The 16,094-nt window shown below is 38.2% G+C and overlaps 1 protein-coding gene across 1 annotated transcript in view; it reads right to left on the bottom strand.

Annotated features, from left to right (window-relative positions):
• Positions 1-16,094, bottom strand: part of LOC149008142 (HEAT/U-box domain-containing protein) — a 62,923-nt gene that overhangs the window by 22,373 nt on the left and 24,456 nt on the right. Inside the window, exons 7-9 of the mRNA XM_089164548.1 lie at positions 15,411-15,563; positions 11,136-11,794; positions 10,429-10,918 (exon numbers count right to left, since the gene is read on the bottom strand). Of these exons, the coding sequence (XP_089020674.1) occupies positions 10,429-10,918; positions 11,136-11,794; positions 15,411-15,563 (1,302 nt within the window). The remainder of the gene's footprint in view (positions 1-10,428; positions 10,919-11,135; positions 11,795-15,410; positions 15,564-16,094) is intronic.

Here is a 16,094-nt window from a genome sequence, read left to right as displayed (position 1 = left end):
TTTCAAGGTGTTGCTGCGATGCATAGGCATCCAAGCTCCTTGATTGCCTTGCTGCCTTATTGGTGTTGGCCTTGCTTTGTTGATGACCTTCTCCAATACCGTGGTTGCCATGCCACCTTGATAACTATGGTTCAGTTAGAAGATTTCAAGTGTTACATTAGTCAAGAGAACAATTAGGTATTGGAAACCGTATCAGATAGGCTATTATAAGAGATCTATTGTATCATATCAGAGTGACATAAATGATGTTGAAGATACATATGGAGATGATCACAAGATGCATGGATGCACTTGTGCTACATAGAAAATGCAAATTTCAAGCATAGACATCTTATTACACAATGTGTAACATATATCATTTTGATGAAAAGATCTCTTTTCATTTTTTTTAAACCTAATCTAGAAGATTGATAAGCATGCATTTACCATTATTTATTTGATTTAATTCCCCATACTTATTTAATTAAAGAGAGCTAATTGAGTATTTTTGTGTATTTTTCAGGAATAAGGTGATTTGTGTTATTAGAGATAATATGGAGTAAAGTTGGCAAATATATTAGATATTGGTGGATTTTAAATCATGGCATTCAATCTTGCTGCTCAAAAAATCATGAAAAGTGAGATCTTAGCCAAATTGAAAATAGGTGGAGGTCTAAGGAACAAAATTGGTAATAAATCTGAAAATCAGGTAAACAGACCTACCTTCAGTATTTTGGGCATATCTCTCTCGTATGAGCTTGGATTTCGGTGATTCAAGATGCTATGGAACAATATCAAAAATACCTACAACTTTCTAGTTTTGAGTTTTTCCAAAATCTTAACGAATAAAGGTCGAATCTACGGGTAAAGAGAGGGCATTCATTGTGAACGGGAGATGTAAAAGAGAAGCTAACCACAGAGAAGAGGAGAAGACGGCGACACGGCTCTCATCTCTCTCATTGCTGAAGAAGAAGACCACATCTCTCTCTCTCTCTCTCTCTCCCTATGTTTCATCTTTATTTTTCTTATGAACTTTGTGATAATGAGTAGCTAGTTCTTTTCTTTGGGATGTAGATGAACCATGCTTATTTCATTAATTTGATTGTTCTATATCTTCTAGTTGATTGTGTTTGAGTTTGGCCAAAGATGTTCTATAGCTCAACAAACTAAGCGGCTCAAAGATGTTCTATAGCTCAGCAAACTAAGCGTGCCAAGCTTCCGCGAAGGACGATAGTCTTGCGAAGATAGGGCATATCTAGGAAGATCATCCCTAATTTACTTTGAAATGTAGAGTTATATCGGTTAGGGAAAAGCATTGGGGATTCGAAATCCCAAAGATCTTCACGTATTCATAGTTAACGTTTTGGCATTAATTAGTAGATTTAGTTTAAATTTAGTTTTGTTGAATTCAATCTTAGTGACTTAGCCTTTTAGTTCCCCATAGTTCGACCCCGTACTTTTTGCTTGCTAGATTAGTATTGGATTTTATTTTTGATTGGTTAGCGACATGATCAAAGATGTCAAGTTGACCACTTTTATACCAAATTGGTTATGATGCATGATTTTGAGCACTTTGGAGCCTGCAAATCTCATTAAAATGGCAACCATTAGGAGTTTTTATTTATTTTTTTATTATTATTTTTTAATATTAGATGATTTCCTCCAACTCAAATTTGAAGGAAGAATTGTTCCCATTTGTATATCTCACTCAGAGTTCCTGTTTTTAAGGCTTGAAAGAGGCATATCAAGAATGTCTTACCCTGTATTGGCCAGTGTACAATCAGTCTCAAAGCAGCTCATACATTTCTTTTTACATGTATTTCATATTACAAACCACCAACACTGACTATTGGCCAATGAGATTAAATACCTACAAACACTCAAAATCCCTAGTACCAATACAAGCAAGATGAGTTGGGGTCGATAGATGTAGTGAAGGATGTGCTGGCCAAGTTGGATCAGGACACAGATATCCAATCAGCCAGCCTCAGTGAATCATATTCATAGTTTCTTTAGGTATTACAATCAATGCAATTAGTCTCACTAGCACACTGATGTTGACGTATCAATGTTTGCAATGGAAATAGATGAGACTTCCAGTGGTGCACTAGGACTTTTAGGTTATGCTGCAGCACTGGCTGGCTGGGAAAAATCTTCTCATGGTAGGTCCATTAAGTTAGCGTCTTTGTTAATTTACTATTTCACATATAAAAGTATCCAAGTTCTAGCCTTTACCTAGAATTCTAATGAAGGCAAAGGGTGGGTGCCAAACGAGAAAGAAGCACTTACCTGAAGAAACAGCAATTGAAGTGCCCTCCCAGGCTCCATCTTTGGATGCGAGCACAACTGTATCATGTTTTACTTATTAACTGGCAGATGTAGAACCCACTGGGTCATATACATCTTGAGCATGTTGTATGTGTACTACAACGTGAGACAGAAGATCCAACACACATGAACGGGATGGAGAACAAAAGAGACCTAACTGAGCTCAACAACATCTTCCAGCTGGAGTAAGATGAAGAGGGTCTCCTGTATGAGTAAGTGAAGAATTGTCGTAACCCAATAATGGATCTGGCCGGTGGTAGGCCCAACACGGGGAACAATGTTACAGAGTTCATGTCTTTTTGACAGGGTCAAGTCCATACACAAACACTCGACTTTTGGAATTCTTGCTTGACAGGGATGATAAGGACGTCGACTGGTTTCACTCTGCTCGTGAAGGTGATGGTGGTGGTGATGATGTTGATGGAGAACCTTCAGCAGGAATACGACCGGGTTGAGGTGGATCCGGAACCTATCCGACTCATAGGAGAAACTTAATTTTGATCAAGCTACCTAGGATTCTGATCATGGTGTGTTAGCCCCACACATGCAAGTTATACCGGAGGCCTGTGCCAATGGTTCAGATCAGAAGAGAAGGATGACAATGTTGACATCAAGAGAGAAGTATATCCATGTCCGACACACTTGGAGGGAATAGTGGGCTTCAGTAGGCGAGACAATGGTGTGCACTACCACTTTCCACAAACACATCCGGTATGAGGGAAGGCTGCTCTTCTGTCTCTGTTGAATCTGAGAAACACAACCAAAAAACTGGGATTTTTAAGTTATGATTGATACATGTCAATAAAAGTTGACACGTATCGTCATGTTATGAAGTTTTTTCTTTTCTTTTCTTTCTTTTTTTATTTTTTTTTATTTTTTTTCCTTTTTGAAGTTGCTCAAAGTACAATTTGTATTTTTGCCATATGATACTATTTCAAGTTTCTTTATGTAACCTTTTTAACGCTCGTACTACAATCACAATGTATTGACCATATGGTCCATGTCGTATCGTATCGCATTGTATTGACCAATACAATGCAATATCAGGATACACTATAAGACTTTTAAAGTTATATACATGTATCGGCCTCTGTCGTCTCAATGGCTTGCAATAGTGACATGTAGGCCTCTGCTTTAAACCCCGGATATGGTGATCATAATGGATCTTGATCATCAACATTCCACACAGCTTAAAACAATCGATCATAGGGTGGCATCATTCATGAATACCATCTTCTCCTTTTGAGGTTCCCAAGACCTGTCAGTCCAGTCCATTGAGCAACTACAACAGAGGCTTGTTCCGGGGATGTACACCCAAGATTAGGAGGCAGATTTTATAAAAGTGGTTGTTTACTCAGATTGGTTCTCACGTCCTTCTGCCCAAAAGGATGGGTGAGTTCAGTTCAAGTGTTCAAATGGACATAAGATGGCATGGATACCTGGAGTATGTGGATCATGAGACACATCAGGCTACTACAATGGACCTTGAGTGAATTTTCCTACATACAGACATGGCCATCTGTTGGTTGAGTTCTACTAGTAGTCCAATTCTATTAGAGTTTTTATTCATGTAAATCTCTTGTTACCCAAGTATGGGTATTAATGTAATAATGCACTTTCCATATAATTATAAATAGAGGGCTTGAGATCACATTGATGATCAAGCCATTCTGCCAAACATTGTGTTTCTACATGGCATCAGAGCCTAAATACGATTAGGGAAGTGAGGAAAAATAAATAAAAATGTCAAACCTACCTCCTCGCCTCTCTCTCGCTGCCGCAAAGTTTCAAGAGTGTCGAACCTAGCTCTTTCAAAACCATTGCCACTCTCTTGTCGCTCTTCAAACCCATTGAAAACCAATTGAAACCCCATCAAAATCCATCGCCCTTTCTTTCTGGCAGTTCTTCAAACCCTTCAAAACCCATCGCCCCTTCTTTCTGGCTATTCTTCAGTACCACTGCTGCACTACGCTGCTGCATACGGTGAGAAAAGACCAAGAACAGAGGAAAAAAAGGGAAAGAAGAAGAGCAGAAGAACTCCACAGCTGCTCCTGCCTCCGCCGCTGCACTCCCCGCTGCTCTGCTTCCGCTGCTGCACTACAGTGAGTTATTCGAACCATTCTATCTTCCTCTCCCTACCGCTGCACTACCGCTGCTCCTGCAACCTTTTTTTTTCTCTGATTCTTCATCTGAAACCTGCGATTCTGAAGCCTGGTTCCTCATCTAAAGCCTGCGATTGAGGTTCTTCAATTGGGGTTCTTCATCTGATGTGATTTGATTAGCCCAAACAAAATAGATGTTTGAGGGTTAATTTCGTACATTTGCATTCTATCAAGGATCTATTGGTAAATTTGCATTTGCAGGGACTTATATGTAAATTTGTATAAGTTCCGAGACTTATTTGCAAATTCAGATTTTTCAGGGACATTTATCATTACTGGGGGGGGGGGGGAAGTGAAGACATGGTGTTCCTTATATGCACTCTTTAAATTGTGATTTGACTAATGACTTCCACAACGTTTCAGTTGAAGGGTGAAGACTGAAGAACTGTAGACAATTTTTTCAATATAGCAACTACAGAAGGTACTACTACTCCCACCGGCTCCGAACATTACCCCACTCTTCATCCTCTTTCGATAAGATTTGATGGAACAAATTATTTGATCTGGTCTCGATCTGCTTACCTGACTATTGCTGGAAGAGGACTTGTTGAACACATTACGGGCAACACTATCAAACCTACTACCACAGGTGTTTTACAGGATAAATGGATCTCGAATGACTCTCTTATTATGTCATTCCTTTTGAATTCAATGAATCCAACTCTTGCCCGTGGATACCTATTACTTGATAATGCAGCCCAAATCTGGAAGGCTACTACTGAAACCTATGGACAATTGGGGAATGATGCACAGGTTTATAAGCTACGAAAGAAGCTTCATGAGATTACCCAAAAGGAACTGACTGTGGCCCAATATTATGCTGAATTGTGATCTCTTTGGCAAGAGTTGGACCATTATGGGGATTATTACCCCACTAATCCCGATGATGTGACTACTTATAAGAAGAATGTTGATAAGATTAACTTCTTGGCAGGTTTGAACGTGGAGTATGATCAGATCAGAGTGCAAGTATTAAGTCGCTCTCCCTTTCCTACACTAGAACAGTCTTATGCCCTTGTTCAGTGTAAGGAAAGTCGTCGATTAGCCATGCTTCCTACTCTTATTATGGAGAAATCAGCCTTACAGTCTGTTCACATTAAATCTGATTCGGCTAAGGAGATTGTCAAATGTGAGCACTGCCACAAACCCTATCATACCAAGGCTAATTGTTGGAAACTGCATGGGAAACCTGCTGATTTTGAGCACAAAATAGCACAAAGAAAGGGAAAACCAAAGGCTAATCTTTCTGAGACAATTTCCACAACACCCTCTGTAAACGATGGTTTTTTCCAGGAGGAGTTAGCTACTCTGCGACATATTCTGCAGTCTTCCACTGCCGGTACAACCTCTACCACTGCTTCCTCTACTACGCATACCAACTCCTGCCTTGCTACTTCAGGTAAAACTTTTACAGAATTCCCAAGTTTCTTCCGTTTCTACTCCTTGGATCATTGATATAGGAGCCACAGATCATATGACAGGTCTATCCTCATTTTTCTTACAATATTCTCCAACTTCTGGAAAGGATAAAGTTTGAATTGCTGATGGCTCTTATTCTTCCATTGCTGGAAAAGTGACCATTCAGCATTCTCCATCACTTTCTTTGTCTAAAGTTTTACATGTTCCCTCTTTCTCTACTAACTTGCTCTCTATTAGTAGTTTTACACATGACTTGAATTGTAAAGTGACTTTTTTCCCATCTTACTGTGTCTTCCAGGATCTAGTCACGGGGAAAGAGATTGGACATGGTAAACTAGACAATGGACTTTATTTGCTCGAGCCGATTGGAGGATCTACTTCTGCTCTAACTACATCTTCTAATCCAGTTCATTCGGTAATATCAGACCTTCATCAGTGGCACCATAGGCTAGGTCACCCCCCTCTAGGAACTCTTAAGAAAATATTTCCTGATTTGGTTTCTTCTTGTAACAAGGATGATTTTTTTTTGTGAAGCCTTCATTTTTGCGAAGCAGACTCGTTCTACTTATTTACCTTCTCTTCATAATTGAAAATCTATTCATTTTGTGCTAATTCATATTAATGTGTGGGGCCCCTGCCAACGTGTGTCTATTACTGGTCATAGGTACTTTATTACTTTTATTGATTGTCACACTCGTTTTACATGGATTTATCTTTTAAAATAAAAGAATGAGGTTTTCCGATGTTTTCGTGATTTTCATAATATGATTAAAACTCAATTCAATGCCACTGTGAAGATCCTTCGAGTGACAATGGCACAGAGTATATTGATGGTAAATTTTATAGATATCTCTCTGACTTTGGCATAATACACCAGACCAGTTGTGTTGATACGGCTGCCCAAAATGGGGTTACTGAAAGGAAGAATCGGCATCTTTTAGAGATAGCCCATTCAATTATGATTGCTATAAATGTACCTGACCAATACTAAAGTGACGCTATACTCATTGCTTCTTACCTTATGAATAGGATGCCTAGAAGGAAACTTGGTTTTAAATGTCCTAATGAGATTCTTCAGGGAGCCTCTTCTTTTGTTATTCCCCCAAAGGTTTTTGGATGCGTGTGCTATGCCAGAATCCCCCCACTATAGTTAGTTGGCTCCCCGCGGCCTGAACTACATATTTTTGGGGTATTCTGCTACTCAGAAAGAGTACAAATGTTATCATCCTCCTTCCAGGAAAACCATTGTATCCATAAATGTAATTTTTCATGAGTCTTGCCCTTACTATACACCTCTCCAGGGGGAGAGTCCTAGAGGAGAGGTGTTCTTTCCAACTCTAGATCTTCCTATCACACACCAACATAACTTAAGAGTTCAAGAAGAGTTTCCTGACCAGGGGGAGACTTCGGCCAATATACGAGGACTCTAATCCTCCCCCTTCGTTTTCTGAACCATGTGAAGAACCTAGTCAGGAGGAGACCACTCCTTTGAGGCACACTATTGAGGTCTTTCAAAACCAGATTGACCAAAGTAAGGAGGTGTAGACTTATCAGAGGAAGAATTACAACCAGCTAAAGCAGGTGGAGAATGGTGACACGTTACCACTTCAGTCTCTTGCTCCAGAATCAAATTATACTCTTCCCCTTGAGGTATCTTCTTCTGATCTTCCTATTGCTGTGAGAAAAAGAATCAGATCTTGTACTCAGCACCCCATAGCTAAATATGTCTCTTATGACTCTTTGTCTGATTCTTACCGTGCTTTTATATCCTCTCTATCATCTATATATGTTCCTAAAAGTTGGCAGGAAGCCTATGCTAATAAGAGATGGAAGGCAACTATAGTTATGGTAGAGGAAATGCAGGCAATGAAGAAAAATGATACTTGAGAGCTGGTTACACTTCCTCCAGGAAAAAAACTAGTGGGCTGCAAATGGGTGTTTGTGATTAAACAAAACATGGATGGATCAGTCAACAGGTTTAAGGCAAGACTAGTTGCAAAGGGGTGTACAAAGACCTATGGGATTGATTATCAGGAGACTTTTGCCCCTGTTGTGAAACTGAACACTGTCAGAGTCCTATTGTTTGTAGCTGTGAACAAATATTGGAATCTGCACCAACTAGACGTAAAGAATGCCTTCTTATATGGGGAGTTGGAGGAAGAAAACTATATGGAAATCCCACATGGTTTCTCTGATGACAATACTGAAGGGAAAGTTTGTCAATTGAAGAGGTCAATTTATGGGTTAAAATAGTCTCCTAGATGCTGGTTTGGACGCCTCCTAAAGGCAATGACTTCTATTGGGTAAAAGCAAAGCAATGCTGATCATACACTATTTGTCAAGAAATCAGTTACTAACATCACACTTCTCATTGTTTATGTGGACAATATTATCATCACAGGGAATGATGGTGAAGAAATTCAAAGGTTGAAGAACTTTCTTGGCAGAGAGTTTGAGATTAAAGATCTAGGGAAATTACAATACTTCTTAGGGATTAAGGTGGCTCGATCAAAGAAGGGTATATTCCTATCCCAAAGAAAGTATGTCTTAAACTTATTATCAAAAGTGGGAATGTTGGGGTGTAAAGCAGTTGATACCCCTATTGAAGCTGGAGCTAAACTTAAAGAAAAAGAGGGAGAACCAATGGATAAAGGAAAATACCAAAGGTTAGTTGGGAAGCTTATTTACTTGTCCCACACCAGACCAGACATCGCTTATGCCGTGGGGATAGTGAGCCAATTCATGCATCATCCATATTCATCTCATATGAAGGCTGTTACCAGAATACTACAATATTTGAAGGGAACTCCTGGAAAAGGAATACTTTTGTCACCCACTGATAATCTAAGAGTAGAAGCATACACTGATGCAGACTGGGCGAGATCTCCAGACAGAAAGTGAATTTCAGGATACTGTACCTTTGTTGGAGGTAATCTAGTTACTTGGAGATGTAAGAAACAGAATGTGATAGCTTTATCTAGTACCGAAGCTGAATATAGAGCTATGGTTCGTGGAGTTTGTGAGCTACTATGGTTGAAAGGTTTGCTACAAGATATTGGAGTCCAAGTTCCAAACCCTATGATGCTATATTGTGACAACAAGGCTGCTATTAGTATTGCTAATAATACAATACAACATGATCAAACTAAGCATATTGAAATTGACAGGTTGTTTGTCAAAGGAAAGTTGGAACACGGGCTTATTTGCATGCCTTTTGTGAGGTCCGGAGACCAAGTGGCAGAAGTTTTCACTAAGGGTTTGAAAGAAGGAGATTTCCTTCCTATTGTAGGCAAGTTGAGCATGACTAATATCTATGCCTAAACTTGAGGGGGAGTGTTGGTTGAGTTCTACTAGTAGTCCAATTCTATTAAGAGTTTTTATTCATGTAAATCTCTTGTTACCCAAGTATGGGTATTAATGTAATAATGTACTTTCCATATAATTATAAATAGAGGGCTTGAGATCACATTGATGATCAAGTCATTCTGCCAAACATTGTGTTTCTACACCATCTTTAGTGATCAACTCGGAAGCACAGCTTCAGTGGCAGCAGGAATCTTCTTTTTCTTCAAGCTTCCCTAGAACTCCCAATATTGACATAGAATAGGAGACCAGAAGCAAGTGTAGGAGACTTTTTATATTTGACCTTTGATTTCAACTTGTGAAGCAGTAAACACGCACTTGTATGGTTGTAGCTTCAATGTAACATCCTGAAATCTAGTAATATTAAATGATGATCATCTGTTTTGTCGTTCGCGATGCATATTTTAAATCATGTCTCCATACTTGGTATTGAGTAATGCTAACTCATGAGTAACATATGCTGTCTTTGAGAAATATGCAGGTAGGGTACAGTGTATGCTGCCAACCTAGGGTACAAAACCAAATGAACTCCTCTAAAGTTTTTTTCAACAATCTAAATGTACGCTATATTTAAAGATGCCTATACCAAGTTCCAGACTAAAGTAAGGCTATTTTACCACCAAACTGGTCAAATGAAACCAACAACTGACCGCTACAGAATTTTGACCACATTATAATTGTTCCCAAAATCCTGTGTCAAAACCAATTTCTTGGCCTCCGGAGCACTCTTGTGGTGTCTCTATCCAATAACACAACTGCACAGAGAACGAATTAAATGCTCTCCAGTTTCAATGACTTTGGACATAAGTAGGAAAAAAAACTAGGACTGAAAAGCTGCAGGTTGAGGTTGAGTCTTGGGGATAGGACAACAAATTCATTTTCCACTCTCAGCATGAATCATATTGTGCAAACACAATAGGTAAATGTACATTTGCATGCATAAGGATGATGTTCATTGCTAGTATTCTGCAAGATAGAAGTGATGGGTGTACAAAGGAACAAGCATCAGTCTATGCCCACCAACATTAGATACATTGGAATATGAAGAAATTAATATATCTTACAAAAGCAGAAGAAAAAATGTGAGCATGTGATTAAATCAATTCAGTATCAAATCAACGTACTAGTAGTTCAGGCGGAAATTAGCTACAAAGCCACATTTAACGCAGCAACTTACTGTAGATCTAATCAGTGGAAAAGATCTTGCCATCAATGGTCCAGCCAAATAATCCAATGGCCATTTTTCACCTTTCTGCACTGCCTCCTTCCCTAGTAAGGAGAAGAAGTTCACAACTTGTTCCACTTGACATTCAGATGATTTCTGTGAGTGCTCTTCTAGCTTAAGTAACTCCAGACAATCCTCTTGAAACTTTGCACAAAAGGTGTGGAGCAAATTGGCTTCGTTTGCAGATAGATCAGATAGAATTCCAATAATGCATTTTCCTAGTTCTTGCATATAGCCCATGGGATACCTGCGTTCTTTGTTCATATCTCCCGAAGGTTGAATGCTATCCTCAGGTGAGCCGCCATTTAACTTGCCAGAGAAGATAGAGATCTGACTCTTTGGATTGACCACCAAAAGGTAGTCACGCCACAAAAGCAGGAGAAGGATATTCTCCATAAGACTGACCTGGAAATGAGAAACAGCATCCTCTCCATTACAATATCTGCATAAAGATAAACAGTTACGCCCTAAAATAAAGAAGAGAAAACTTCTGATGTTGGAGATGTATAAGCTTCAAATCTCTCTACTGCACAATCAATAGACAGCAGTAAAAAAAATGTAGCAGCAGAAACTTGAGGCACCATGATCATCTGTATTTCCACAACAATCAAAAAATGTCCCATAAACTATACCAAATAGTTTGTTAGGAGAATTCATACCTAGATGCATTATGTATACTCCAAATAAAACATTCTTGAAATGCCTTGAAGAATGCCAAAAGATCTAGTGATGAGGGATAGGATTGGTTCCTTCCAGCCCATAGATTCTGGAAGAAATTTAGCAGAAACTGCTCTCCAACTATTGCCTTACGAGGTATGGTATCTAAGAAACGCACTAAATTTGGATAAGAAACTTGCTGTGACCCATAGCATCCACTCTTCAAGAAAATCCAAAACCGGTTTAATATAGTCTTCTGATTATTGGCATTAGTCCAGCTGTCAGGAAAATTTTCAGAAAAGAGCAAAACTGTCTCCCACATAGGAGAATGGCATGCTGTATCTTTTTCTTGGAAAGCACCAAGTATCGTGACAGATAGAGTCTTTATGGTTTCTTGATTGAAAGCATGAGGAACATGTCTGACAAAACTCCCAAATATTGAATATGTAGCTGAACGAATGCCAGGGCTTTGAGATCTGAGAAAGTCAAGAAAATATTTATGGCTCGAGAACATCTTGCCAGCAAAAGACATGGCAGTTTCCCTAGCCTTTGACACATTTTTTGGTTCAGCAGTAATGTTGTCAAAACCTGGTCTCCTTAAGTGTGTTCCAAGCAGGATATCAATTAGTGTGGCTAACGCCAATAATGACGAAGAGACCACCTGCAATCAAAGGGCCAGAAAGCAAAATTATGGTGTTAGAAATGATGATAAAACCTTGGAAAGAATTTACATCACCAATAGATAAGAGATGGTTTCTCTATTCAACACAGTGACTCTGAGATTAAACTACTGCCAGAAATAGTGAACATACTGGTTTACTGATGTTGCACCCAACTGAAATTAGAACAGAACAGAAAATAAACTAGCATACATGTGTTGAAGGGACCACCTACAAATATCAACTATTGTACATGTAAATGGAACACATCACTTTTACAAGAATATAATCATAGAATTAGTGTTCATGATATCAATATGCCAAATTCCTAATCGTCGTCGTCGTTTTCTGCCTTCTTGAGGCATGTATTGCCCCCTTACTGATTGAAAGTTAATGGAGTAACCAATCCCCTTTCCTCTCTTCATATCCCATAATGCAAACACAAAATCCTTTGTCTTGAACAAGATCAGAAGCCAAATAAGCCCTAAATCTTTCTTCCCAATTTGGCATGATTTGGAAAGCTTGGCACAACCTATGCTTACCTCTTCAACCCCAAATCGAAGTCATTCTGCTTATCCAATTTCAGATGAAGGATTATGGTCATTTCTTCCAAAGAGAACAAATATCAAACTTTATCTTCTTCAAATTAACATCTGATTTATAAAGCAGAGGTATCTCAATGGTTTTCTCCACTGGAAGTGCAATTCTTCCCATGACAGGTATATCCACAACAAACTCAAAACTGACCTTCTAAGGAATAACACTACCAGGTTTAATGTCGTCTTAAGTGCTCTAAATGCCATTGTAGATCAATGTTAAGAGGAATTTTAGTTGTTTCAGATATCAAGAGAATGGATTGACCGTGCCAGGAATAAGGTCAGAGAAGAGTTTCCTGCCATCACTCTCAATGGAGAACCAGTACCAGGGGCAGCAGCTCTGGCATCGCCTTGAAACCTGTGATGGCTCAGCTGAACGCACGACAGGATTCCCCTGCTCCACAATCTGATTGGTAAAGGAGAAGAGATGTTCTTAGGAAGCACTTCCATCATGAAAGTTATTAATCTAACAGTATCATGGTTGTCAAAGCGTCCGCCTAGGCAGCAAGGCGGTTTTTCAACCGCCTTGTTTTGAACCGCTTTGTTAACATGCAGTTTTTTTCCCGCTTTTTCACCTAATTACTACCACTTTGTCACCTTGTGCACCTAATTGCTGCCTAGATGCCAAAACAGTCGCCTTTTTGACATTGTGTTCATAATAATACCTTTTTCTTGATTTTTTAAACAATCAAATTTTATTCTACAAAGCCGTATATGAACTTAATAGTTAGTCATTTGACTCATTTCGGAATCCGAAATCAATGAATCATTAAATGGACAAGACAATTATTTGGCATCACACCATAATAAAGGTAAGTAAAAATGTAAAATTACTACTTTCATTTTCATACTTATAATTTGATATAGTTTGTAGTCATATATTATGATGCTCGAGATGAACTTATGATTGTGTTTTTTTTTCAATAATCTTTCATAATTATGATTCTTGAATGGTTGTTTTTTTTAGATGAATGTGTTTCTAGATGTTTGTTTATCTTATAATAGAAATTTATCAACTTAAAAGTAGTTGTATTGAAAAAAAAATTGACCAAACTGCTTTGGCCGCCTTGACAACCTTGAACAGTATCCATTAATGACCTAACAGTGTGTGCTTGGTCATATCTCAATACTACAGGGGAGCCAAATGCAAAATGTAATTCTTTTGGGATCGAATTTGACTTAAGTCAAACCTCAGGGATCCACTGAAAATTACCCAAAAAAATGATAATAGTTTCAACCAATCATGGAACAAATTTCCACCGAAAAGGTCCAAATTTCAACTGAAATATCTGCATTTTTCAAATTTGAAACCAAACTTAAGAGATTTAGCCTTTGTTACAATGTTTCATGCAAAATGGTCCAAAATTAAGACTGAGACTCGTCGAAACCTTGATTATTCCTTATAAAATTCTCTATCTTAATCGAAACCTGCGAAATACCACAGGTTTTGACTTATATTTACTGATTTCTCTTGTTTTTGGTGATTTCTACCCCATTTTCACCCTATTCCACAGCTCATTTGCCTTCAAGCAGCTCTTTTTCTCTTCCTTTGCCTTCAAACACCACTTAAGCCGCAACAGTTATTCATGCGCCCAAGCCCAAACTACGAAGGAAACTCTGAGGCCCAAAGGGTTATGAGGCCTCTGCAGGCGTAGAATGTGAAGCATGAACCATATCCAACAATTCCAGACTTCCTTTTTTTATTTTTGGTTTTTTTATTTTTGGTTTTTTTATTTTTATGCCTTAAATGAGCCATCACTTGATCTAGTTGGTCAGTATATTTTGTTGACTTGTATATGAATCTATCAAACAATTCATGTATGTTGATGATTCTATGTTTGTATGCAATATATTTTGTACTTCTAGAAGCCAATCATTTGCTAGTATACTTGAGACAACTTTCCAGTGGTTTTTTTTGGCAAACTACCAGTTTCCATTGTGTTTATTATGCTTTAAATAGGTAGGAGGCAAGAAATCAGATGAAATGAAGACCATATAAGCCCTATAACCTAGGGTCAACCCTTGCTTGAACAGTATCAGGTTTCGACCAAATTTTCGGTTTTTGTCCAAGTTGAAACTGGCTTCGAGCCCGATACCTTGATCCTTGCAATCAATAAAAGATGTCGAGCAAAAATCACAACAAGATGCTTTGAAAAAGGTCCAAAGCCCTGGCAGTTCCCCAATCCGTCATGGATTTGAGATGCTAGCACAAGAGAAGAGATAAAAAGTTAAAAACCAAGATCTTTGTCAGACCTTGAACCATGTGTGACATGCATTTCTCCTACTAATACAATCAACGGACAATGCACATTGATTCCATCAGACCATGTGCGGACTTGATCCAGCGCATGTGTGGACTTGATCCAGCGCATTTTAATTCATATCAGTAGACAGTTGCAAAATTGTATCGTAGGGACATGGAAGACTTTGGTGTCTATAAAATATGTATTGTTCATTGTAGTTGGGTGTCCATGTATTGCTAACTATAGTTGTAGTTTCTACCTATTTCCTAAGTAATTAACCAATATTATGTCCTTAATCCATTGTTGCACAAGTTTCTGGCTTTACTTACCACTTATATCTTTTTTTTTGGATGAATGAAAATATCATTAATGAAAACCCCGTAGGGGAGTAAGAATAACAAAGGAATCAAAATTTACTGCCAACAAAGGGTGCAAAACCAAAACATATTTTTGTGGGTGCGCAATTGAAGGTTTGGAAATGTTTATTAACCTAAAACATGGTTTCCTGAAAGTTTTGGAATATAATGGCCTTTTTTCCACCAAAACATCATAATGGAATAAGATGAGGAATAAAGAAAAGCAATGTTTTGGTGAAATTTGCCAAAATTATGTTTCAAGCTGACCAGAACACCGACAAGTTGTAGAACCTTGAATAAATAAGAGGATTATTCATCAGAAATACCAACATGAACTTGTTCCAATTACTGACCAAAGGTGAATCATTTCAGCCAAATATCTTATAGTAAGGAAAAATGACAATGTAGAAACTAGATGCGCACCTGCTGATGTGTTTCTTCAAGTTCATCTAATGGAGCAGCTTTATCAGACATAGTCTGTGGAGTCAGCTTTAAATTTTCTTCCAAATAAAGGAAAACCTCACTTGTACATAAAATCAAAGCATCGAATCTCTTATCTTGGGCTGGAAAAGCTGCCTGATATCCATCAGTTAGAAGTTAACTAAACTGAATAACCAAACAAAACAATGAACAAATGCAAAAGAAAGCTTGACCAGAGAACTTGAATAAAAATTAAATTTTGTACAAAGTAGACCAAAAGAAAGCTTGAAAAGAACCACCTGGGCTTCACAACGCAAGTTGGCGATCAAATGCAATACCACTAGTTTTGATCAAGCAAGAGAAAAGCTTGAATGGAATAAGATATATTGCAGCAATTTTAGAAAGCAGAGAGATTTTCAGGATTGTTAGGTATGGGCATCATCACCCACGATCCCTTATATTTAACGGCCAAAAGGCCTGATCTCTCCTAAGCAGCAACCTATGGGTCCTAGGCTGAACCTAATTACAGATCCGACCTACGAGTATGGGGTATTATTCTTATTTACAAAATTAAAACTTAATAGATCCTTGGCAACAAAAAAGAGTAATCTAAAATCATTTAAATTGAATTGATGGTTCACCCAGTTTTGACTGCTAAAATTTAAATACAAAATAAAAACTAAGTAT

Source organism: Hakea prostrata, chromosome 8 (genome assembly GCF_041222555.1).
Source record: "Hakea prostrata isolate BN-2017 chromosome 8, UWA_Hpros_2, whole genome shotgun sequence".
Classification (NCBI taxonomy): Eukaryota; Viridiplantae; Streptophyta; class Magnoliopsida; order Proteales; family Proteaceae; genus Hakea; species Hakea prostrata.
The sequence above is the reverse complement of the archived record's forward strand: the minus strand, read 5'-3'. Positions and strand labels throughout refer to the sequence as shown.